The sequence below is a fragment of the Miniopterus schreibersii genome, assembly GCF_964146895.1.
Source record: "Miniopterus schreibersii genome assembly, chromosome: 10".
Lineage (NCBI taxonomy): Eukaryota > Metazoa > Chordata > Mammalia > Chiroptera > Miniopteridae > Miniopterus > Miniopterus schreibersii.
The window spans coordinates 74,063,389-74,087,707 of NC_138110.1; the positions used below are offsets into that span (position 1 = coordinate 74,063,389).

At 45.8% G+C, this 24,319-nt stretch overlaps 2 protein-coding genes across 3 annotated transcripts in view; both read left to right on the top strand.

Moving 5' to 3' along the window:
• Window positions 1-11,038, top strand: part of DTD1 (D-aminoacyl-tRNA deacylase 1) — a 90,108-nt gene extending 79,070 nt beyond the window's left edge. The window contains exons 5-6 of one of the 2 annotated variants that reach the window (XM_081149558.1): window positions 4,907-5,078; window positions 10,498-11,038. In XM_081149558.1, the coding sequence (XP_081005684.1) occupies window positions 4,907-5,059 (153 nt within the window). In that variant the 3' untranslated portion in view covers window positions 5,060-5,078; window positions 10,498-11,038. The remainder of the gene's footprint in view (window positions 1-4,906; window positions 5,079-10,497) is intronic. The other variant, XM_081149557.1, reaches the window with a different exon arrangement.
• A 12,597-nt stretch (window positions 11,039-23,635) lies between these two features.
• SCP2D1 (SCP2 sterol binding domain containing 1) lies at window positions 23,636-24,106 on the top strand (the record flags this gene model as incomplete). Its single annotated transcript, XM_081148339.1, has 1 exon — window positions 23,636-24,106. One exon carries the CDS (start codon window positions 23,636-23,638, stop codon window positions 24,104-24,106), a length of 471 nt encoding a protein of 156 aa, XP_081004465.1.
• Between the last annotated feature and the right edge of the window lie 213 nt (window positions 24,107-24,319).

Genomic DNA, 24,319 nt, shown 5'->3' on the forward strand with positions numbered 1-24,319 from the left:
AGTAGTTTTCTACAGATTGCCTAAGGCTCCACAGTAGGTGCACATTTCTGTCCTCTCAGGTTTTCGCCGGTATCATCTGCTGGCTGGAATCTGCCTTCTCTCCTTTCCCCTCTCCACCCTCTGCCGTCCTGCCGTATAAGCAGCAGGGTTTGGTGCTCACACGCCAGAGCACAAGCACCTGCAGCCTGGGCAGCCAGCCTGGTAGGTGGCATCTGGCGTTTCCAGAAGAGCGGGCCGAGGCCAGGCGGGGTGGGTTCAAGGCCGCCCCGGAGTCTCTGTTTTCTTTCCCCTGAGACAAGGGGCTCACCTGTGGCGCTGCCTTCAGAGGGCACTGCTGTGTGGGCCCCGTGCCCTTTCCTACTCTCAGGTGTTGGTGAGGGGCTGCTGAGTCACACCCCTGACATAAGCTTCCTTCAGGGCCATCACCCGGTCATTCTTCAAACAAAGCAGGTCCTGGTCATTCACTTCTGCACTCACGTTATACAAGGAGAGCACGAACATCTTAATTAAAAAGGAAATCCCGTATTTTCTCAGTGGATTTAATCATGAGTCGGGAGGTTTGGGTCTAGGTTCTCCAGGCTCCCTCGCTTCGGTCCCCTTCTCTGAGACCCGCCAGGAGAGGCACAGACTGGCCATAAGGTGGTTACCTGGCCCCACGGTTCTGGGTGCCCGGAGCTGCCTTGAAAGGTGGAATTTCTCTCTAAGCCACTAGAGCCAGTATGATTTGGACAGTGTCTCCTTTGCAATATTGGACATTCTATTTCATCATTTAATAAATAAACAAGCAAACAGCCCCAAAAACAAAAGTACTGCCTTTCAGTGTTCTCAGGGCCTGTAGTGGTTTCTGTTTCTCCTTGATGTGCTTCTCCCTGCTAATGAGAAAGCTGCTGACGTTACACGAGTTTGTACACACCACCAATTTCCTTCCTTCCTCTTTTTTCCCCCTTTTCATTTGTTTCCTTCCCCCAGAGTAAAAAGAATCCAACTGCTTTCTTGCCTTGAGATGTAAATTCCACATTTTGGCTACATTGGAGTTCAAGTTTTCTGAGAAAAGTCTTAAATTTATTAGGTTGGTCCGCAGTGTTCTCATATAAATCTTTCCTTTGCGGCACGGAGCCATATGTGGTTGGGATTGTTTTAAGATAAAGAATGTAAGAGAACTTTGCCTTGTTTACAGAAACGTGGGCTGTGCCTGTTGCTTAAATAATTATCACACGTGATTTTCAAGCGTGGTCCGCGGTGGGTGGAAGGTTGAATGGACTTCTCTGCAGTTTTGTACCCCTGATGGCGCCTCTGAGACAGTGCGGAATCAGGGGTGCTGCGGGGGCCAAGGAGCCTCCTGGAACCCACTACAATTGGGAATTGTTCCCCATCATCCTTCCAGGACTTGGCTTCTCCACAGCATTGAAGAGCAGAAAGTGACTAACAGGTCGATCTCAAACAGACCTTTGCGCGAGGCTGCATCTCAGCAATAAGGGGAGGCTTGGTTCCGTTATTTCTCTGGTTATATTCAGATTTTCTATAGTCACTCTAAAGAGGGGAAACAAAATGTGATTTTAAAATAAAAATTATGCTTTTACAGTGTCTAACTTGGATACATTTATAATTATATATGTGTGTATATATGCAAAATCCATCTAGATACATACACATATATGTAATACACACATGTACAAACACATATACAGACACTGAGGTAAAAGTAGACTGCTGGCAGCAGGAGGCACCAGATCACAGTTCACTGCAGAACACTGATTTCCAGATGTTTGGATTTCAGGAACTAGGCATATAAAAAGAAGAAAGAAATCGGAGGATCCAGCGTGGGTTGCCAACTTCATGCTTTCCAAGATCATTAAAACATTATTTTTTTGGTGCTGGATGTTAACTAGACTTATTTTGGTGATTGTTTTGCAGCACAGCTGATCACACAGGTTTGAACTGCGTGGCTCCACTTACAAGTGGCTTTTTCTCAGTAGATACTGTAAATGAATTTTCTTTCTTTATGATTTTCTGAATAATATTTTCTTTTCTCTAGCTTACTTTATTGTAAGAATATAGTATATAATACATATGACATAGAAAATGTGTGTTAATTGATGGCTTATGTTATTGGTAAGCTTTCAGTGTAGGTTATTAGGAGTTAAGTTTTGGGGAGCCAGAAGTTAGACATGGATTTTTGACTGCGTGGTGAGGGTGCGTGTGCGCCAGGGCCCCTAACTCCTGCATTGTTTAAAAGTCAACTGTGATGCAAATACTAAATCAGTATTTTGTATACCTGAAACTAATATAGTGTTACATGTCAATTATATCTCAATAAACATTAAAAAAAAATTCGTAGTAAAATACGCATAAAATTTACCATCCTGACAAACATTTTTAAGTGTACAGTTTAACAGTGTTGAGTACATTCATGTTGTGCAATCCAGGATCATTTTGCAAAAGAGAGAGAGAGAGAGAGAGACTCCCATCTACTATCCTCATCATTTCATAAAAGAAAGAGCATTTTAACACCAAAAGGGAAACAAGGAAGGAAGGCCGTCATCTTAGATGTAAGAAATTCCTCCCTAACCGGTGATAGAATAGTACACAGAAAAATAATCGTCCAGGGAAAGATAGTAGCACAGAGAAGAACATAGCAAGGAATCCTGTACAGCCGTTGCTCAGATTAAAAAAATCGCTAACCTTCTGCTGCGTTTTGAATGATCTTTGCTCCGGGTCATTCCTGCTCAAAGCGACTGTTTGTTGAGTCTGCCTCCCAGACCACTACTACAGAAGTGAACTGTTCGTTACCAGGCCGCGGCAAGAGAGAGCTGGCACGAGATGAAATGAGCTACACCCCTAAGCACACGGTGTGGGAGCTGGTGCTTTTTCACAGCGAGGTTTTGCTGGTGAAGGAAGCTTCGCGTTGGTTTGCATCCTTGGCACAAGCATCTTATCATCAGTGATCCGAGTGCCAGTAGCAAGCAGTTCACGAAGTGGCACGTCAGCAGCCCTGTTCTAGTCTAGATTTGGTTGTGTTTATATATATATATATATATATATTTTTTATATATATATATATATATATATTTTAAAATATATCTTTATTGATTTTAGAGAGAGGAAAGGAGAGGGAGAGAGAGAGAGAGAAACATCAATGATGAGAGAGTCATTGATTGAGCCTGCAACCCGGGCATGTGCCGTGACCAGGAATCGAACCCTGATCGCCCTGATCCTAGGCCGACGCTCAACCGCTGAGCCATGCCCGGCCGGACTGGTTGTGTTTTTATAGAAGTGAAAGTTACGTTGAAGCCCATATATATCCATTCCACTATGAGCCCATTCTCGTCTCTTTCTCTCCAAAGTTGACGCCCTGAAGCTGGTTTGTATTCTCCTGGCCCATGCTATATCTGCACGAGCCCTTTAGAGTACATAGTGGTGTTTTATGTAAACGGAACCCTGCTTTATACAGCCTTCTGAAATTTAATTTGGTTCACGTAACATGATTTTGAAGACATCCATTCTGATACACGTAGAACAGCTTTACGGTATTGCTTCTTGTGACTGCACCACATTATGCGTCTCTCCTGTCAGTGGACATTTGGGTTGTCGCTAGGCTTTCGCTAATACAGACCACACTGCAGTGCACATTCCTATGAGCCTTTCCTGCCCACATGAGCATGGATTCATCTAGGGGAGTGACCTTGGAGGAGAGTCGGTGGGTCAAGGGTGAAGTCATGTCTTCGTTCACAAAATCTAATTAGCATGTTAAGCAACCTAGTTGTTTAGCTTTTCAGGTAAATGGGGAATGGGAAAGAAAACATAAGTCAGCTATCAATAAAATTAGTTTTCTGGACCAAATTGAGAGCTTCTGATTGCTGATCTACCTGAAGATGTAGCTCAAAGTCTGTCTGTAATCTAGAGATGATCTGGCGGGTTGGTTACAGTGACTTCTCTTTGTCTTTGTATGTGGGGCAGTTGGGAAGAGCCAACCCTACATTCGGTTTCCCCCTTTCCATGTGAACTAGAAAGTGTTTGTAGTCGTGGTCTGGGAGGCAGATGGAACTGGGTGTTGCTGTCACTTGGGCTTTGTTACAGATGACTTTTTTTGGTCCAAGAAAATCCTGTGGGTCAAAACTTGGCCAGCCTTTCCAGCTTGTTTCTCAGCAGGCCTTTCTGGAGTAGCCGTGCTGTTGCTCCGAGTGTCAGATGATCTAGTTTCTTTCTATCATCTAGTCTGTGGTTTCTTTGGACAGTTTGGGCAGATGTCCAGGGAAGAAATGGACTCAGGTTCCTTTGGGGTTGGATGCCACAGGCATGTCCCCAGCTGGTCTGGGGGATGTCTGAGAGGGTCCCAGTGCCAGGGTCCCTGCGTAGCCACCACCAGCCTGGTAGGAGCACTGGGAGTTTGGCTATGGGCGAGTCAAGTGCAGGCTCAAAGAAAAGAGAACTGAGACAGTGTCTGAATGTGACTAATGTACTTTATTCACAGCCTCTCTCTTATCTTAGCAAATAGTGGAGTGTTTTGATATCTCTTTAAAAAACAGTAAATGGGAAGACAACTTGGTAAGAAAAAGCTATAGAGACATCAAAGAAAAAAATAAGAGTAACAGCCTTTTCATTTATAGGGCTCCCCGCAGCTCGCCCAAGAAGCCTGCTGGTTGACCGTTCCCAGGACCACATGGCAGGCTGAGTGACGGGTGGAGCCTGAGAGAGGTCACACATGTGGCTGCCCTGTGTCGATGCAGGTGCCTGACTGATAACCATTTTGTGTATAATTTGGAACATTGGAACCACGGTGGTCGCCGTGTTATCCGACAAAGCTTTTTCAGTGGCTGCTGTTTGTGAAGTACTTGGTGTATTGGACATACAGGCACATGTTTACATCTGCAAAATAATTTTTTTTTTTTTAACTTTTGATAATCAGCTGGCAAAGCTTGAAAAACAACAGCAGAGGAAAGAAAAAACCAGAGCCAAAGGGCCTTCTGAATCAAGCAAAGAAAGGACCGCTCCTCGCAAAGAAGACCGCAGCGCCAGCAGCGGGGCCGAGGGGGACGTGTCTTCTGAGCGGGAGCCGTAGACCTCGGGACGGAGCTCAGGTAGGACGGTCTCCTCCCTGCGTAGCCCCGTCTTCCCGCGTTGTGGGCAAACCAATGGCGAGAGAACAGAATGACTTTTGAGGTCGAATTCATTTCGGGGGCGCTTGTCTATAAGCTTCTTTAAATCCACTGACTTCAAGGATGGAGAGAAAAGTGAAAATGCGGGAAAGAGAGGCGCCCATGGCCTGGGGTGTTCACCCAGGAGGTTCTGTGTGTGTCACTGCCCTCAGTTACCTATGTTGACAACTGCTGCTACTATTAGCATTTCCAGAGCGGCCGTAGATCCAGAGTCTAGTCCAGGAGCTTCACACGAGCTCTCGCCATCTGTCCCTCCTGCCGCACTTGCCCTTGCCCCTTGACCTCGGCAGCAGTGGGGACCCCCGTCCTCAGGGGCAGCGCCTGCGATGGTTTCCAGCCTCCTGCCGCGCCACCCTCCACTCCACCCTGCAGGCCTTGCTGGTTTGCTTTTCCTAAGCCATCGCTTCCATGCCTAGAATGAGCCTCAGTGCTCAGAGTGATTTGACATTAACTCCGCCTCCCTGCTGGGTTGATCAGAGGCCCCTAAGATGACCCTACCTGGCCTTCTGCTGGCCCTTTGCTTAAGTTCATCACCCCAGTGAGCACATTACCAAGAGCCTCGTACTGTGGGAGTTCACAGCTCAGGGAGAAGCACAGAAGCAGTTTCGCTGCAACGTGGTGCGTTGTGGTGGTGATGGGGTGTTGGGTGGGGTGGAGAAGGGGGTCGGGAGGCTCCATGAGGGGAGACCTCTGGAGCTGGACATGTAGAAATGGGGAGATGAGGGCTGAGGGTAGAGAGCTGCCTCAGCCAAGGCAGGGAGGCACAAGGACAGAGGAGTTTTGGAGCAGAGGTAATGAAGAACAGCAAATCATATACAAGCTGCAAAAAACCAAGGAGAAAATCTGGGGTTGGCAGGGAGGGGGAGGCAGGAAGGGGTGCATATGGGACAGCCGTGAACCCACCTTAGCTGTAGAGCGTCAAGAATTAGAATCACGGAGGATTTTTTAGAAGAAACTAAATGCTTCTGTAAGGTGCCTGTAATACACGTGAAGTGGTACAGTGTTATTTGAAGGCTGACTTAGGGTAGTTTAAAACACATACTGCCTACTCTAGGGAACCACTAACAAAACTGTTTTGAGTTAAAAAAACAAACAACAGCAACAACAACAGCAAACCACCGCCTCAGAGGCACAGCTAGTTTTATACTATGAAATACCAGCGTGTGGACGGGGCAGTGGTTTGAATGTTGACACAGGGAAGCAAAGGGAAGCTCTGGAATGAAAGAGTTTCTGCCTTCTGCAGGGGAAAAAAGGGGAAAAGTGGTGGACTTTCCTTTTAACACATACACACACACGCACACGCACACGCACCCCCCCCCCCCCCCCCGCTCTAGCTTATTAAGAAGAAATGTGCTCAGCCAGGACATGTCTTACTATTCAGATAAAGGTCAGGTTGGAAAAGCAAACAGATGGCAGCTTCCAAAACAACTTCCTTGTTTGTTTTCAAGTGCGTTGACATTTGAGGACAGAAATGTGGAGCGCTGCTCAGGAGCACGGTCCTCTCCCCCGAATGACAACAGTTAAGTAAATACTCGAAGCAGGCGATACCTGCAGTCAGAAGTAGAAACCACGTTCCTTCAGTGACAAGTTGCCCCGGCACCTTTAGCTGTGGGCCAGAAGGGGGGCAACTGAGTTGCAGCCTCAGAAAATCTCGAATCCTCCCAATGAGGTGAGGGAGCATAAAAGGAATGAGACGGGGGGCGAAAGTAGAGGTTAACTTGAGCAGTTTCATGCTCATTTAATAAAGAGGAATCAACACGTACAGTGTGACAGAGAAGTGTAATTGCATTTATTCTGAAAGTAGTGCAGATTGGGTAGCGTAGAACCTGGGGTAACTTGTCCTGTCAAGACACCCAAAAGGAACTAGCCAGAGAGGGAACACAGCAGTGGGAGAAGTGAACTCAGGGGACACAGTGTTTTGAAAAGAGTAGACAGATGTATTTTCCTTCCTTTTCCCTGTAAATCAAGGTCACTGCCGCCATACCGTCATTATGGCCTGGGGAAGACATGGGGAGGTGAGTGAAGAGGAATGCTGTAGGGCGAAGCCCCGGCCGGGCAGGAGGGAGGGTGAAAGAAAGCCCTCAGGTTAGAAGAATCACTGGGAGGGAGCAGAGGGACAGATGGAGGGGACACCAGAGGCCACACTTGGTGTTCTGGCTCCCTGTTGCAGGCCAGGATTCTCGGGTGGGAGTTAAGTTGGTGCGAAAGCTGGAAGCCATGAGGGCCTGAGCTCTGGTCCCTGGTGGGGATTCTGGAAGGAGACTGCTGTGCAGGATGGCCCCAGGTCTCCACGGGGGTGCTGCAGCTGAGCAGATGGGCCAGCCAGACATGGTTAGGCATTAGGTCACGGAAGGAGTTAATGTAGGGTGTCACCTACCATGGGAAGGGTGAAGAAGAGAGCTGTGTGGATATCCACTGGGCTGACCATGGGGCTGGGTGCAAGGGGTGGTATGAGCCTGCCCTAGAAGATGTAAAGGAACAGCTTCATCCAGGAGAGCAGAGGGGTCATGACCTCATCTCTTAACAGTACTGGCAGTCCCTGCAGATCTTAGAAATCACCCCTTCTGGCCTCCTGGGTGAGACTTGAGGGTCTGTGGTGCTAGGGAGAGCGGAGGTAAGGCCAGGTCAGCCAGGGAGGGCCTCTCACTGGTGTGCACCAGCCACCTGACCACAGAGGCCACTGAGGACTCAGAGAGCTGTTTTGACACCAAGGTGAGACAGTGCGACTGTGCATTCAAGACTTACCCAGCTGCTACTCAGCAGGATGGAGGCTTGTGAGGAAGTTTGAATGGGCCCATGGAAATGCAGAGGCCACATTTTGTTTTTTGTATAGTTATGTAGTATGATCTGGATTTTTGACTAATTGCAGGAGGAAAACCATTCATTTATTGACAGGGATTCACTTGAAATTTTTCAAACCAGAGATCGGACAGCAGAGCCTGGTGGCTGGTGCTGACATCCAGCTGTGGATGGACGTAAGTGAGGGGACTTCTGAGTCTTCATGCTGGCTGCCTCTTCATGCAGGGAGGAGCTGTGGCACCTCCACTTCTGGGATTTTAGCCATGTTCCCAGACTGTAGACCCTGAAGGGGGTTAGACCAAAGGGCAGCTGTTACTCCAATATATGTATCTGGGGTTTTGTTGCCTGAGTGGTTTACCTAAAAGCTTTGAGAACCCTTGGGATAAAATCTCAGAATTCCTTCCAATTCTGTGATTCTCTAGAAAGGAATTAGAATTCCTAAATCATCTTTCTCTTACAAAACTTATTTTAAAAGCTATGCTTATTACAAAATAATGTTCATTTATTATAGAATGCTCAAAGAAGAAAATAAAAGTCACTTGTCATCTTATTATACTAAGATAATAATTATTGACATAATGCTTTTATAATATTTTCTCTAAGCAGCTAATTCTATATCTCTTTCCAAAGTTAGGGACATACTGTGTATTTAATGTCACCTGCTTTTATGATTTAACGGAATATCATGAACATTTTCTAGGTCATTTATTCTTCTATGTAAGCTTTATTATTTCCACCTGCACAGCAAATATTTGAAGCACACATGCAGCATCCCAAAGCATTAAAACTTGTAGGATATTTAATTGGAGTAGGTGTAAAAGAATAATGTAGTCAAGCAGGATCCCAGAGCTCATTTTGAGTTCAGAAACAGGTTTTAATTTATACCAAGAAGAGGGAGTTCTCCCAAGGTCAGTGTGCGAACCAGATTCAGGATTTCAGTCATTAGTATTGCATTAATATAGACATTGGGTTCTTAGGCTTGGGTTCACATCTTGATTAAAACATAGGAAATAATAGGTTGCTTTTCTTGACTTTAAAATGGACATAATATGGTTCCCAGAATTACGTTGTATCTTGTCTACCCCCGGTGGTCTTTCAGATATCTCTTAGGAAGTAATGCAGGACCTTGACAAGTGGGTTTCAGAGCATGAGGGCAGGCCTTGGGGGAAATTTCAGTCTCTTGTGTGGATCCAGATAGAACCGAGGAACACGGACTAGCTGCAGCTGCCTTTAGTGTTTTTTGTGTGGGCCCATGGACCTCAGTATCAAGCTGGACTCGGGACAAGAAGGATATTAATTCCATTGAGGCACCTGCTCACAATTAATTTCTTAAGAATGTGGCGTGTGTCAAGTGCATCTGGAAGTGTTTTCAGACATGGCACCGCCACATGCAGCCCCCCGTTATCTGAATCTTTTCCTTTTACTGAAGTACATCCAATTAGAATTTCGATCCGAGGGTGTAGAAACTGCCCTGTTAAGGCTGGGATTTAGTTGAACTCTTGGATGACAAACACCTGCCTCACAGATCTTGGCAAGACCAGCTGGTTTTTGATGTAGCCTCAGAATTACAGAGGGAAACTCAAGATACTTGGATATTTTATACCAAAGAACCTTCCATACCTCAGGCAGTGTCGAAAATATCCCAAGAACAAGCGATTCCTTTATTCCCTGTCCCTCTGCTTTCTTTAGTCTGGCACCTCTCTGCCTTCCTAATTGTTAAAAGGATGGAAATGAGGCTTTGTATCTTTTTACAAGGAATTCACCATTTTATCTATGTTGTCTAATTTGTGGGCATAGAGATGTTTGAGCTCTAGCTTTTTTACCCTTTAAACATCTATAAAGTCTATGCTGATGTTGCCCCTGATTCCTGTTCTTTGTAACTTGTGTCTTCATTTTTCTTGGTAAGTCTGGCAAGAGGTTTATTGATTTTATTGATCTTTTTATTTTTCTCTCTTGTTTTTCTGTTTGAAATTTCATTCGCTTTTGTTCTTATCTTTATTATTCCCCTACTTCTGCTCGTTCTGGGTTTACTTTGCTTTTATTCTTTTAGTTCCTTAAGGTGGGAACTCAGATTATTGGCTTGACAGCTTTTGTCTTTTCTAATATAAGCACTTAATGCTATGAATTTCCCTCTAAGCACTGCCTTAGGTGAGTATCTCAATTTTGCTATGTCGTATTTTCATTTTCTTTCATTTTTGTTCACTTTAAAAGGTTTTCTAATTTGCCTTGTGACTTCTCTTTGCTACAGAGGCCATTTAGAAGTGTGTTGTTTAATTCCAAAATATTTGATTTGGTATTGTTTTGAACTCTAAGAATGAAGTTTTAATAAATTGAAAGTGGTGAGAAGGCATTTGAATTTATACATGACAACATGGCAGATTTTTCACAGTGAAGTGAAACACTGTCATGCTATTTTCATTGTATGAACTTGAAAACGGGTATCTTCAGCTATTTTATTAATACTTAGTAATACTTTTAATAGGATTTGAGGGCAAATATTGGGACCCTTCTGAGTTATGTGTCTTATTTTTGTTCTTTTTAGTACATTATCGTTGGGCAGAAGTGGATCCTGAAAGTTGCTAAGCACCTACCCTGTTTAAGAATTTGGAACTGAATCGTGAAAAGGAAGCCAGAAATAAGAAATCAGGAGCCTGAAGAGCCCTACAAGGAAACACGGAAGGAATGTGGCCGCTTTCTTTTGTTGCTGTGGCCTAATGGAGGAAGTGAGTGCTGCCAGGGCAGGGGGGGTGCCCTGTGCTCCTGGCAGCAGGGCATACACCTGGGCCTCCCCGACAAGAAGGCTTTGTTGGTTCCTATGACGTCTTGGCTTACTTTTGGAACAGGTTGAGCCAACATCATTTCTCACTGAATTCTCCTTTAACGCTGTGGTTCATTTCCACGTGTCCACGATGGGTCTCAAATGCATTCACGCCATCCATGCTCTTTCCAACACTGGCCAAGCCAGGGCTGTGGTAAGGTGTAAAGAGAACAGTCCTCAACGATAATGTATTGCGTGAGACCTTTGCATCTTGTAAATTTTCTCTTTTTTCTAAAAAGAAATAATAAAACTAAACTTCAACAGATTATTTTTTCAAATAACCCTCTTATAAGAGGCCTTCCCTTAGTGGCCCACAGAGGCCTCTGATCCCACAGTGAGAGCCTGTCTATGGCAGTTTTGAGTTGATGACATTTTACTTGGACATGAGATGGCAGGAAAGGAGAATGTATGTGGGAAAGAAATCCAGTTTCAGAATGGCCAGATGACTGAGGCCAAGTGTGGCTGCCATGTCTGGTGTATCCACCTTTGGGAGGTGGGAGTAAGGCCTCGGCATGTTAGACCATAGAGATGCCCTTTTCCCTGGAATTGCATGGTTGTCCGTATGCCCAAGCCAACATCTCCACAGTTATATCAAGAAAAAACCACATTCTGCCAAAGAATTTCTCAGTTCACTTTAACCTGCCATAGCTATAGTGATCATTTTTGACATTATTTGATGTCAATAGTAATATATATATTTATATAACATTTCTAATTTATTAATGATTATATTAACAGAATTAACCTCTCTGAAAATACTCCTTGCCTACCTATAGAAGAGTCATTATTTGACATTGTTATAATGCTGAAACTCTGTCTGTGACCTTTATAATAACTCAGTCCCTCTAGTCTGACCCAATTGTCTACTTCAAATAAAAACACAGAAAATGTGGGAAAAAATAAAAAGCTCAAATTTCGTCTCCAGTGTACATTCAGGTACTTAGAGTATGGAGTTGGAAGGAGTTTGCCAGACTGCTTTATTCTGAATTGCTACAGGTGGTCCAGGATAATCCATGATGGTTTAAACTGGATTTGAAATCATTTCATCCAGAGGCAAACCCCCGGCCAGCTCCCCCAGCTCTATGGACAGCTTCTCTGTTTCTGTTATCTAAGTAGGCTTTTACAGAGTGAATTCAAATTCACTTGCAAGTTACTTGAATCTACAGTTTTGAAAACTCAGCTGTAAGGCTGTGGACTTGCTGAACAGATTTGTCGTTCATTTCCCTGCCACTGCCCTGTCTCAGCACCAGGTAATGCTGTTGAACAGCTGTCCTTGTGGTGATGGCTAATGAAGATGGCAGAGAGAGAAGAGCTGACGTGCTTGGTGTTTGGATGGTGGTAATATGATAAAGTCCCTCGTGGCCCACAGTCTGGTTCCTGGATCTCATTTCAAAGGGACTTAGACAAATTGGAGTGTGAGCAGTGCCACACGGTCAGCTTGCGGAAGGGTCTAAAAACCCTAACGGAAGGAGCACTGACAGGGAAAAACACCAAACTCTGAATATTTGAAAGACACAGACAAGACACTTGGATTGAGGAACAGAACTAGGAGCAGCAGGTGTAAGTTGCATTAACAGATGCTGACTTGAGCAGAAGTCCAAAATCAAGGTGTCGCAGGGCTGTGCTCCCTACCAAGGCCCTAGGGAGGGTCCTTCCCTGCCTCTCCCAGCTTCTGGTGGCTCCTGGCAGTCCTTGGCTTGTGGCCACATCACTCCAGTCTCTGCCTCTGTCTCCACATAGCCTCCTCTATGTCTGTGTCTCAATTCTCCCTCTATTTTTCCCTTATGATACCTGTCATGGGATATAGGGACCGCCCTAAATCCAGAAGGATCTCATCTTGAAATTCTTAACCTGATGACATTTGCAAAGATCCTTTCTTACATAAGGCCACACTCATAGTTCCCACCTAGCATTGGGGTCCACCGTCCAATGCGTATAGACAGTGTCTTCTCCCTTTTGGGGGTGGCCCACCTCCTGAGCTGTCCTCCCAGCTTTTCCTAATGTGTTTTAGGCCCTGCCCGTCGCTGACCCGGAGACTTGGGTGCCCTTGAAGTCCCCGGACAGGAGGCAAAGGTGCTAGTACCTTGATAAAGCTTTGGTACAAGAAGAAAGAGTGATGGTCTTTCCCCTTCGCTGAATTATGGCTGAGCTCCCATTCCTGCTGGCCTGCTGCTTCCTCCGCCCTCTTTAGGTCCTGTAGCCCTCCTCCCTCCCAGCTAAGGGTCACACAGTCAACAGGAAGGACAAGACAATGTGTCCCCTTGAAGAAGACAGCACTGAGGAGGGGGCAAGCCCACCCTCAGAACTCCAGATGGATAGCTGCTGCTGGTTGAAAGCTGACAATTGCTGATAACAAAGTTAATTCCTACCCACTACGCCCCCCCTAAAACCACACCTTGTGTCAAGATGCTGACTTGATACAAGGTGAAGCTTTCTAACACCATTCAGGAGCGCACAGTGATGACAGGAGCTGTTAGTGTTTGAGCAGAAGTTCTGAGCCGCCTTATGCATGGGGAGATTTTTATTTATTTTCATTAATTAAAAGGGGTCCTGTGGGACGTGTTCGCACAGCCCGTGTTGCTGGGAGCTCGTGCTGGCTCCGGCGATCGCTGTGTTCTTCCCACAGGCTCACACCGTCTGTGTAACCATCTCCTCCAGGATGTTCCCGGGAATCCTCCTCTGAGGCGCCTGGAGTCTGTCTTTTTGAAACTGGGATTTTTGATGTTTGGGGTTCGGTCCTCTCGGCACCTGCGTCAACGTGCGCTGGGGAAACCTGGAAACTGAAGCGGCAGCGTGCCTGTGGGCCCCGGGCAGGCCCCTCGCACTCCCTTCGCTCCTTGATCTCACCCTAGCCCACAGCTTTTGGAAGCCACACCTGGGGCCCGGGGTTTGCAAGGAAAGCAGGAGTGAGGATCAGTCCTCTGCTCCCGGTCCCCGGCTGCTCGGCCAGTGCTGCGACTGCTGCTTAACGGGAGAACAGAAATGCCACGTGGATGACTGACAGCAAAGAATGTTCTGCCTGCACTTCTCACTGCTTCCCAAGAAGGGACGCTTCTAAATAAGGCAGGGAAAGAGCAGACCCCCCTGTGCAGGGCCAGGGCGCGGCCCAGAGAGAGCCAGACCGAGCTGTGCTCTGGGTGAGAGCAAGGCCCGGCCATAATTATGATCCAAATCCAGCCACCACTTGCCTGGGAACAGAGCGGGCCATCCTCTTACACAGGCTATTCCAGAGCCCCCCCCCCCCCCCCCGGAGGATTATAACCCATTTTGAGTATACCCACCTCTCTGAAAAGCAGCTCTATGTGAACAAAAATTAAACTCTATTTGGCATTTTTGAACCAGTGATACGAAGACCCTATAAATATGGAGGAAAATATCTGCGTTTCCAGGAATGTTGGGTTACACCCTGTTCTAATACAGGGTTTAAAGGATTACTTTTTAAACCGTTTATTTGGAAATAATTTCAAACTTTCAGAAAGGTTGCAAGAATAGTGCAGAGATACCTTTATATCCTTTATCCGGATTTGTCTCTTGCTAACCTGCCCGCTTGCCTTAACATCGCTCCCTCGCCCTGTTGTGCACGCGCACATCTGTTTCTGATCCTTCGCGGGTAAGTTACGTTCCCATCTGAGGGTAAGTTGCACATCTCGCAGCTCTTCAACCCTGCGAACCTCAGCGTGCGTCTCCTAAGAATTGGGGACCTCCTCTTATGAAACCACTGCACAGCTGTCAAACTCAGTTAGTGAAATGTACCTTTCTGCAATCTATTGCTATTCTGTTTTTGTTGGACTAAGATAATAATGTCTTTTCTTGCTCCATTTTTGTCCTTCCTTCAGTACAGGCCTCAGTCTAAGGTCTGGCTGTCTGTAGCTTCTTTTTCCTCCAGAATAGCCCCCTGGGGGACCACCTCCCCACCGTGGGCCACAGTTTGCTCATCTGTAAGATGGGGTCAGAGTGGCTGACGTCTGAGTTCTTTGGTTACCTGATGGCCCAGGGCACCTAGCACAGGGCTATACATCCTAAGTGCTTTGAAAATGTTTAAGTCATGCTTTTCAGAGGATTAGGAATAACTTTCTACTTGAGGGAGCTGACATCTCACTGTCCTCTCTAAAACAGGGCTGCTGGCATTGGAAACAAATCTAAAGACCCTGCCCTGGTCTCTAAGAGATGCCTGTTTAAAGTAATAATAGTAACAATGTATTTGGCGGTTGTAGCATATGGATAAGTGAAATGAATGACAGTAATGTCACAAGGCTTGGGAGGGAGGAATTGAAAATAGTTTGTCATAAGTTACCTTCACTACCTGTGAAGTGGTATAGTATTATTTGAAGATGGACTTAGATGGATCTACATTTTAAACTCTAGGGAAATTACTATATGCTTTCTATAAGAAATCCACTTTACATATAAAGACTCTGAAGAGTAAAAGTAAAGGGCTGGAGAAAGATGAATCATGCTAACACTAATCAAAAGAAAGCCGAAGTAGCTGTATTAATTTCAAACAAAGCAGACATCAGAACAAGTAGAATTCTGTGGAGAAAGAGGGCCATATATAATGATAAATGCGTCCGTTCTCTAAGAATACATAACATTAGATGCATCTAACAACAGATCATCAAAATGAGGCAAAACCGGCAGAGCTAAAAAGAGAGACAAACCCACTCTAGCAGTTGGAGACTTCCACATCTCCTTGCCAGTAATTGATGGGTCGAGCAGGCAGAAAATCAGTAAGGATGAAGTTGACCTGAGCAGCACTATTAATCAACTCGATCTAATTGACATTTACTGAACACTCCATCCACCACCAGCAGAGTACACATTTTCCTCAAGCTCACTTGGAACATTTACCAAGATAGACCACATTCTGGCTCGTGAAATATACCTTAGCAAATTAAAGACTCGCAATCTTACAGAGTCAGTTTTCAGGCCACAGTGGAATTAAACTAAGAATCATAATAAGAACATTTGGCGGTCCCTCAAGTAATTGGGGAATAAACAACACTTTTAAGTAATTCAAGGGTCAACAAAGTCTTGATAGGAATTTTAAAATGTTTTGAACTAAATGAAAATAAACATACAGCTTATTAAAACTTATGGAAGTAAAAGCAGTGCTTAGAGGGAAATTTATAGCATTATGTGTGTATATTAGAACAGAAGAAAGCTATAGTGAATAATCTAAGCTGCTCTCTTAGGAAACTAAAGAAGGAAGAATAACTTAAATCTAGGGCAAGTAGAGGAAAAGAAATAAAAATATATTCAGTTCCCCCCCCAAAAAAAGTGCAAGCAAGAGGTGGCTCCACTGCTTGGAGAAACTGTGATAATAATAGTAGTAATGACATCAGCAACAATTTAGTGGTGGTGACGATGATGATGATGGTGATGATGACGGTGATGATGATGGTGATGATGATGGTGATGGTGATGACAACAATGGCGATGATAATGATAATGGTGATGATGGTGATGATGACAATGATAATGGTGATGATGATGATGATGGTGATGATGACAATGATAATGGTGATGATGGTGATGGTGATAACTAATGGTGATGATAATGGTGATGATGATGGTGGTGATGATGGTGATGATAATGGTGGTGATGATGGTGATGATGACGATGACCACAATGCTGCTGCTGCTGCTGATGGGTAATATCTCTTTAGTGCTCTTTATGTGCCAGAGGCTGTTCTGAGCAGTCTCATGTGCTCATACATTTAATAGTTAAAATAGCCCCATGAGGAAAGTACTATTGGAATCCCCACTTCACAGATGAGATGCCGAGGCACAGAGCCATTAGGTACTTTGCCCAAGAGCACACAGCTACTAAGGGAAGGAACCAGGATTTGAATGAGGCAGTCTGGCTCCAGAAGAGGCAGAACCATTCAATTCCTGTCCTCTGTCTTCTCCAAAAGAACGGCGACTGGAACAATTTGTGTAGACTAGGAATATGTAAAGGATGGGAGCGGGAGGCCTAAGACGCCATCACGGGGTATGCAAAAAAATAAAGATGCTCTTTTGACCTTATGAGCTGTTGTTAAAGTTTGACAAATTATAGAGGATAGGAATGCTGCCAGGAGGTTTGTGGTGGGTAAATTCTGCACAGGAATTTGCTAGGGGAATGCCACAGGTCTGTGCTCCAGACAGCACATTCATCAATGTCATGGGTAAAGTCACGCGCATCAAGTGGGCTGGTTTGTGAAGTGGGAAGGCCAGAGAGCGCCGAGTAATGCCGGAATCGGGAGACCACTTTCAATACAATTAAATGAGATTATTTGGGTAAGACTAAACTTGCAAAACATAAGCTAGACAGGACCTAGGTGAAAAGGGAAGTTTTTAAAAGAATTTAAAGAATGCATCAATCCATCTTATTTTTGATGCATTTTAAAATTGAGGACAATGAACAGATGGGGTCTTTTTAGGTGCAACAACATCCTCCTATCAGGAGAGTGATTTATGATCTAACTTTAGAAACTCGAGTTGCCCTCAAAGTCTCACCCAACTCAGTGGAGGAAGGGTTTTGTGGACAAAATGTTCCCTCCATGTTGAAATCGTGACAAAGCACCAGTGAGTGTAGAAATGAGTGGGAGTGTTTCACTTTTCAGGGGTGCCAACAATGTGCTCCTTCACCTGAAAACAGGGTACAAAGGGTTAGCAAGTGAACAGTAACCGTTCATCACTCAACTCAATAGGCCTCCTTTGCATCCGAGGCAAGAGAAGGGATCCTCTTGGCTCCACTTATCCCGGCTTTGGCCTATCTGCTCTGAGAAAGGACCAGATGCCCTAAGGAGGGGTAGCAGACACTGAAAATATCCGGAGGTCAGGGGAAAACATGCCGACAGCTTTCCCCTCAAGAAACCTCCCTCCCGCCGAGCTCCTCGGTGCACTTCACGCGCAGTACCCAGCAGCCAGTCTTACATCCCCTTTTGCAAAATGGTAGAAAGCGGTGCAGGGACGCTAAAAAGGCTCACTGGAGACTCTAAGCAAAGCCAAGTGTTCAGCTCAAAATAGAAACCAAGAGCTCTGGGGAACTCAGGCAACCAGAGGGCGTCCTTTAATCTCTGAAGCCTTCCCTCGCTTTTTAGACGATAAGCTTTTTCCTCTCCCTCTGCCCACAGGGCTGCCACCTCTAACCCCCAGGATATTGTAAAAAGGTGACACCTAACAGTGGAAATTGAAACCCTAATTGACTTCTCCTAAAGCAGACAAACAAGTGCCCTGTATTCCTTCTCTTGGCCAGATGTTTGTAATCGTCCCCTTGGGATCCTACCTGGAGGGAAGCTGCAGACGCAACTGCAGAGCAGTTCACTTGAATCGGTAGGAGCACACTCAAGGTTTGTCCTGCACGGTGAGGACACGGAGAGGCCCTCCAGACAGAGGTTTTGGGAAGGGGTTCGAGCTCATGTCACTAGACCCTGGGGCCAAAGCAGCTCCCGAATCTCTTGCAGCGATGAAGAGTTGGAGGTGGTTGCTCCATTTTCTGATCTGGGTGTTCGGAGGTCTGTGATTATTTGGATTAGTTGTGTGACTTGCTCTGGCTGATGGAATTTTATCAGAGACAAAGTGAGCTGCTCAAGGAATCAACCCTGGAATAGCAGCCAATTTGTCCCTGTTTGCCTGGAACTTTCCACCGTTTTAGCACCGAAGGTCCTGTGTCTGGGGAAACCCCTCAGTGCTGAGCATGCCCCATGGTAGGTCACTCTAGCCCTGCCTCAGGGCTTTAATGGGAGATAACTTCCTTTATGAGATTGTCAGGCTTGAGCTTCATGCTCTTTGGCTCTATGCTCTGCTGTTCGGACCCCCAGGGGTGGCAGTCTCGCCTTCTAGACCTGTTAGGGCAGAGGTGTTGCCCTGTTAGCTCGCACAGGCAGGCTCTCACCCCAGGGCTGCTGGGTGGTCCCATCCCTACAGCTTTGGGCAGATGCCATCTGGCGGGCTGGAGGCAAGGCGGCTGTACTTTTGAACCTAAGGAGGCAGTCTTGGTGACCTCTGAACTGACTTCAGGATGATTCTTTCCTTGTCTTGGAGAATGAGCATGTTCTCAGCCAAATAGCTCTATAGCTCTAAATAGCTCAGATAGATCCTATACAATCCAAGAAATCTCATGGCCTCCCTTCCTCCGTCCCTCCGTCCCTCCGTCCCTCCCTCCCTCCCTCCCTCCTCTTCCCCTTCAGTCCAAACAGGCAGTGTTCCTTCTGGGGTGGCTGATTAAGTCCATGCGTGGTTTGCACTCATATGAATTTCACTCTCAATGATCGCTTGGCCATACTCTTAGTGCACTTATTTTTTGCAATGTAGATAGGCTGAGAAATTTCCACATCTTCCAGGTCTGTTTGCTTTTTACTTAGCAGTTCTGCCTTTAAGTCATTTCTTTCTTCTTGAATTTTGCTATAAGCAGCCAGGAAGAGCCAAGTTGCACTTTCAACACTTCGCTTAGAAATCGCTTCAGTTAGGTGTCCAATTTTGTCATTTCCAAGTTCTGCCTTCCACAAAGCACCAGGACACCAACACAAGCCAGTCAAGTTCTTTTCCGCTTTATAATGAGGTTCCTTTCCTCCAGTTTTCAGCAGCACAGTCCTCGTTTCCATCTGCGACCTCGTCAGAATGTTCATATTTCTATCAACATTCTGTTCAGGCTGACTTAGCTTTTCTCTAAGAAGGTTGCAGCTTTCTCTACAGCTCTCTTTCCTTTCTGAGTTTCTACCAGAATGACCTTTAAAGTTCTGTTCATGGAAATGTAGGGTTTTTTTGTAGCATGCATCTTAAAATTCCTCTGGCCTCTATCCATTGCCCAGTTCCTGAGCTGCTTCCACATTTTTAGATATTTATATAGCAGGACCCCACATCTCAGAACTAATTTTCTGTCTTAGTCAGCTCGGGCTTTTATAACAAAAATGGCAAAGACTAAGTGGCTTATAAACAGTAGGCATTTATCTCTCAGTTCTGGAGGCTGTCAAAGGCCAGGGTGGTAGCCTGGCTGGGTTCTGGCGAGAGTCCCATTCCAAGTTGTAGGCTGTCAGTCTCTCACTGTGTCCTCTCTTCGTGGACTCTTGTGACTCTTTTATGAGGATACTATTCTCCTTCATGAGGGCTTTACTCTTCTCACTTCATCTGATCCCAATGACACCCCTCCCCCAAGGCCACCTGTCCCAATATCATCACATTGTGTGTGTGTGTGTGTGTGTTGGGGGGAAGAGTTTCAACATAGAGTTTGTGGAGGGACACGACTTTCAGTCCATGGCAATACCCTTTGCCCTGTAGCCTGGCAGTGCCCTCCCACTGAGACTCTGGGTTTGCCCCTGTATGTTCTTGGGCTAGTAGGTGTCAGCAGAGGCTGGAAAAGCACTCACGTGGTTGAGGTTGTCTGCTCACGCCCTGCCTTCACCATGACAGTGTGCCTAGGTTAGCCTGGGGGAGAATTAGTGTCACATGGCCCAGGCACCCAGCTGACAGTTAGACAACTGCCAGACTTGTGAGTGGGCCCAGAGGAGACCAGAAGAATCACCAGCTGAATCCATCCTAAACGGCTGGTCCATTAACTCATGAGCAAAAGTCAGTGAGTATGGGGGTGGTTTGTTACACAGCATTATTGAGGTAATTGATAACGAAGACATCTTTTACCCATCAGGGACAATTTGGAAGGCTGTAAGGAGTTAAATGTCTTGGCTTTCTGGCAATCGTATGTTATACAATTTAACTTCGAAGTTACCCAATAATCATCTACTTGGGCATGCTTATGTCCTATTCAAAGATAAATGTAACAGTATTATTTTAAGTACATATGTGTGTCTTTAGACTTTTTGCTTTGTCCCAAAATGAGGTTCCCTCACATATGGCTCACATCCCACCAATGGGAGCTGGTCTCTGTTCCACATGTGGGTTAAACGGGGGTTTTAGGAAGGGATTTTTATATGCATTTGGTGTAAACTGGTGATTAAAGATGGGGGCAGCATCCCCTAGATGCCCAGGTAACATCCCTGTGGTGGTTAGAATGATGTTAGGGTTGTTTCCCAGGATGCTGATGGAAAATAGCACGTGACTATTTTAATTTATTACAACTAAATAAAATTCAGTTCCTCAGTCATACTGGCCATATGTCAAGTACTCAACAGCTGCAGGTGGCCAGTGGTCACAGGTACCTAATATTTTCCTTATTTCAGAAAATTCTGAGCAGTCCTGGTCTCAGTGCTTATGTTCAAATTTCTTATTTACACAATCTTCTCTGTCTAAACTTCTAGTTTCTGCTGGCCACCGGGTTCTGACAGCCTCTCATTCTACCCTCCGGGAAAAGTGAGCTATTGCTGTCTAGGCTATTTTATAACACTCAAGCTGGCCTGCGTTGGCACCTACAATGTTAAATATTCTCTTTGCTTATAGGTCACAAAGCTGGCCATTAAAGCAGAGTCTTTATTACCTATACTGACGGGATGTATTCATTCTACCAGGGCACAGAGGCTTGGGAGGGAGCGAGGGCAGCTGAGAGATCCCCCAGCTTGAGTTATAAAAACCCCAACAAAACCTGAGGGGAAAAAAGAAGAAACTGAAGCACAAAAAGAATATTAGGCAAAATTATGCCCTATGACAAGGCTCCTTGGATTTACACCGCCCCCAACCCCGGCTAGAACACTTGCATTTCCTAGAGGACAGGGCCTGTCTCCATTCTCTGCTTTTTTCAAGGAGGGATTTTCCTTCAAAGTGATTTCTCCCCAAATCACTCCTGGCCTCTCTTCACCTCCTTACTCCCTTTAAAGGTGGAGCTGTCCACTTATAAAAGATAGAAACAGGAGGGCAACATGTATGGACTATGGGACTGTGTCCCCTCTGACGTGCCAAGGCAGGAGTGGCGGCCCAGCTGGGGACCTATATGAATTATTCAGAAAAGACATCCCGCCCTCTTGAGGGGAAAGCAAATACGGGGTGGTGATGGGGCCCATTCTCTGACGGTTGCTCATAGTGAACTTACTAGGGAATTGCCTGCCTCTTCATTTTAAATTTTCTACGCAGGTATTGTCCATACCTAGTGGTCTCGGTGGACTTGCTTTCGGAGGTCACTGGGTTTTGGTTAACTGCTCCGTGTAGATAACACCAGCTCACCCATCATGTACCAAGGGAAATGTGCCAATCCCCTTGTTGGTGTCTGCATTCCTCCCGGACAGAACAGAGCTATCAGCAGCCCCCCTTAGTGCACCTCACTCCCGCCTAAAGCAGTGTGGTTAGGAAAGGACACAGGCGCCAGCTTGATGGAGCTCACGATGACCAAATCCGGGACAGTTTGCAAGAAAATAAATAATGATAATAGATTATGATCCACAGAATAAAATAAGTATCCACAAGTTCATATTGAAACAAATACATAATTGAACAAATAAAGAAATGGGGGAGGGGGGAAAGGAAGGGAGGGGCAGCTCTTCCTACGGCAGAGTTCCAATTGTTAAAACCGAAGGGAGCGATAGGAATAGGAAATGACCGTTTAGCACCTATGGCACTGATGGCCCATGGTGGATGCAGAAAGGACTGGGCTGAAGTATGATATGAAACAGGATATTTGCAAAGTCTCAAAGTATCTCCCCACAAGGTACTTATTCATTACCAAGGGAGAAGCATGCCTGGCCGGCCTGGCTCAGTGGTTGAGCATCGACCTAGGATCCAGGAGATCGGGGTTCGATTCCTGGTCAGGGCACATGCCTGGGTTATGGGCTTGATCCCCAGTCAGGGGCATGCAGAAGGCAGCCAATCAGTGATTCTCTCGTCATTGATGTTTCTATCTCTCTCTGAAATCAATAAAAATATATTTAAAACAACAACAACAAAAAAAAAACAACAAAGGGAGAAACAGTAACTGCAGGGGAGAAACCTGGTAGATACCACCTTAATCAAGTGATCAAGGTCAACATAACCGGCCATGGGACATATCAACACCACATACCTCTTGACATATGCCCTGAGAAGGGCACGAGAGTGATTCTGTGACATTCCTGCCAAAACCCCCTCACCCTAATCCCGAGAAAGCATCAGACAGACTAAAAGTGGGTTCCAGAGCCAGTCTCCCTCTGTTCAGACCTGGCTACACTATTTACTAGCTGTGTGACTTTGGACAAATCACTTCTTTTCTCCCTGCCTGTTTTCTTATTTGTAAAATGGGAATGAAAAGTAGTACCTTCCTCAAAGTGCTGTAATGAGTATTAAAAACGTTAATAGAGTACAGTGCCTAGAACAATGCCAGAGCGAGGACTGTTATTACCTGCAGTTGTTATGCAAGACCAGAAGGATCTTCTGCTCACCTCAGGGATATTTCTGTATCTCTTTATTTGCCCTCCCTCTCTCAGTGCTTCTGGGAGCTTTCTGATTGATGCAGGCCCTGTGCTGACCCCTTGTCCAACCAGCTATTTTGCTCTAAAAGCATTTCCCCTCTACCAGCAGCCAGGGAAAGCCCAGCTCCCACCACAGCCTTTTGCTTAAGGATTATCCACTCTTGAAGGAATCAGAATAACTGCTCTCTCAGGTAAGGTTGCTACTGGGAGGCGCCTGCACTGTAAAGATAGAGCTCATGTCACCAGGAACCTTCTGGGGTGAGTTCCCCTTATTCCCATCTTGAGATCCAGACCTTTCTGAGCTTGGGAGACCAGTAGCCCTGACTGGTTTGGGGGTTGGTGGTGGGATCTGCCTCACAATGACCTGTCTGAGCCCTCACCCCATGTCATGTTTCAGCATCTGTTTAGCCAATAAGACTGCAACACACACGCACCAGCCTCATTACCTGCTTGGGCCTTACCTCTGATGTCACAATTTGACCTTCAGATGTTACTCTGGCCACAGCTGCTCACAAACCAGACGGCAAGGTCAAGAGGACCACCACAGTGAGATGTGGAAGAGAACTGACCATCAACCCAAGATCAAAGCAGGAGATGGACCTCAGGTGGGTCAGTTCAAGGACCTGGGTTCAGCTCGGGAACCTGCCATGCCACACCCTCTAGAGCTGTCCGAATTCCAGAGCCTCCTGGTGTTTGAGGACATTAGCCATCACATCAAAGAAGTGGGGGCCCAAATGGTAAACAAAGTCAAAGCCATCTTTCAGCTGGACATCACCAAAGATGGGAAGACCATTCTGCAGTGGACCATTGATCTGAAGAATGGTTCTGGGGACATATATCCAGGATCTGCCAAGTTCCCAGCGGATACTGTCTTCACGATCCCGGAACCTGTCTTTATGGAGTTGGTTTTGGGCAAAATGAACCCCCAGAAGGCTTTCCTTGCTGGCAAGTTCAAAGTAACTGGCAAAGTTCTGCTTGGCCAGAAGCTGGAGAGGGTTTTCAAAGACTGGGCTAAAGGTTAAGCATGCAAAAATATCAAGAGAATGATCAGAACTTCAGTTAAAATGTTGAGCGGAAATCATGCTTAAGCTGAAGATTAAAATGAAGTATCCAATATTTTTACTCTAATTCTTCCTATTCAGGCTTGGTAAATGTTCCTGCTAACGAGTAAAATTGCAGTGAGGGTTCTAGGGCAGTAAAGAGTATTGGAGTGCTATGTCACCTAAAACCTTTGT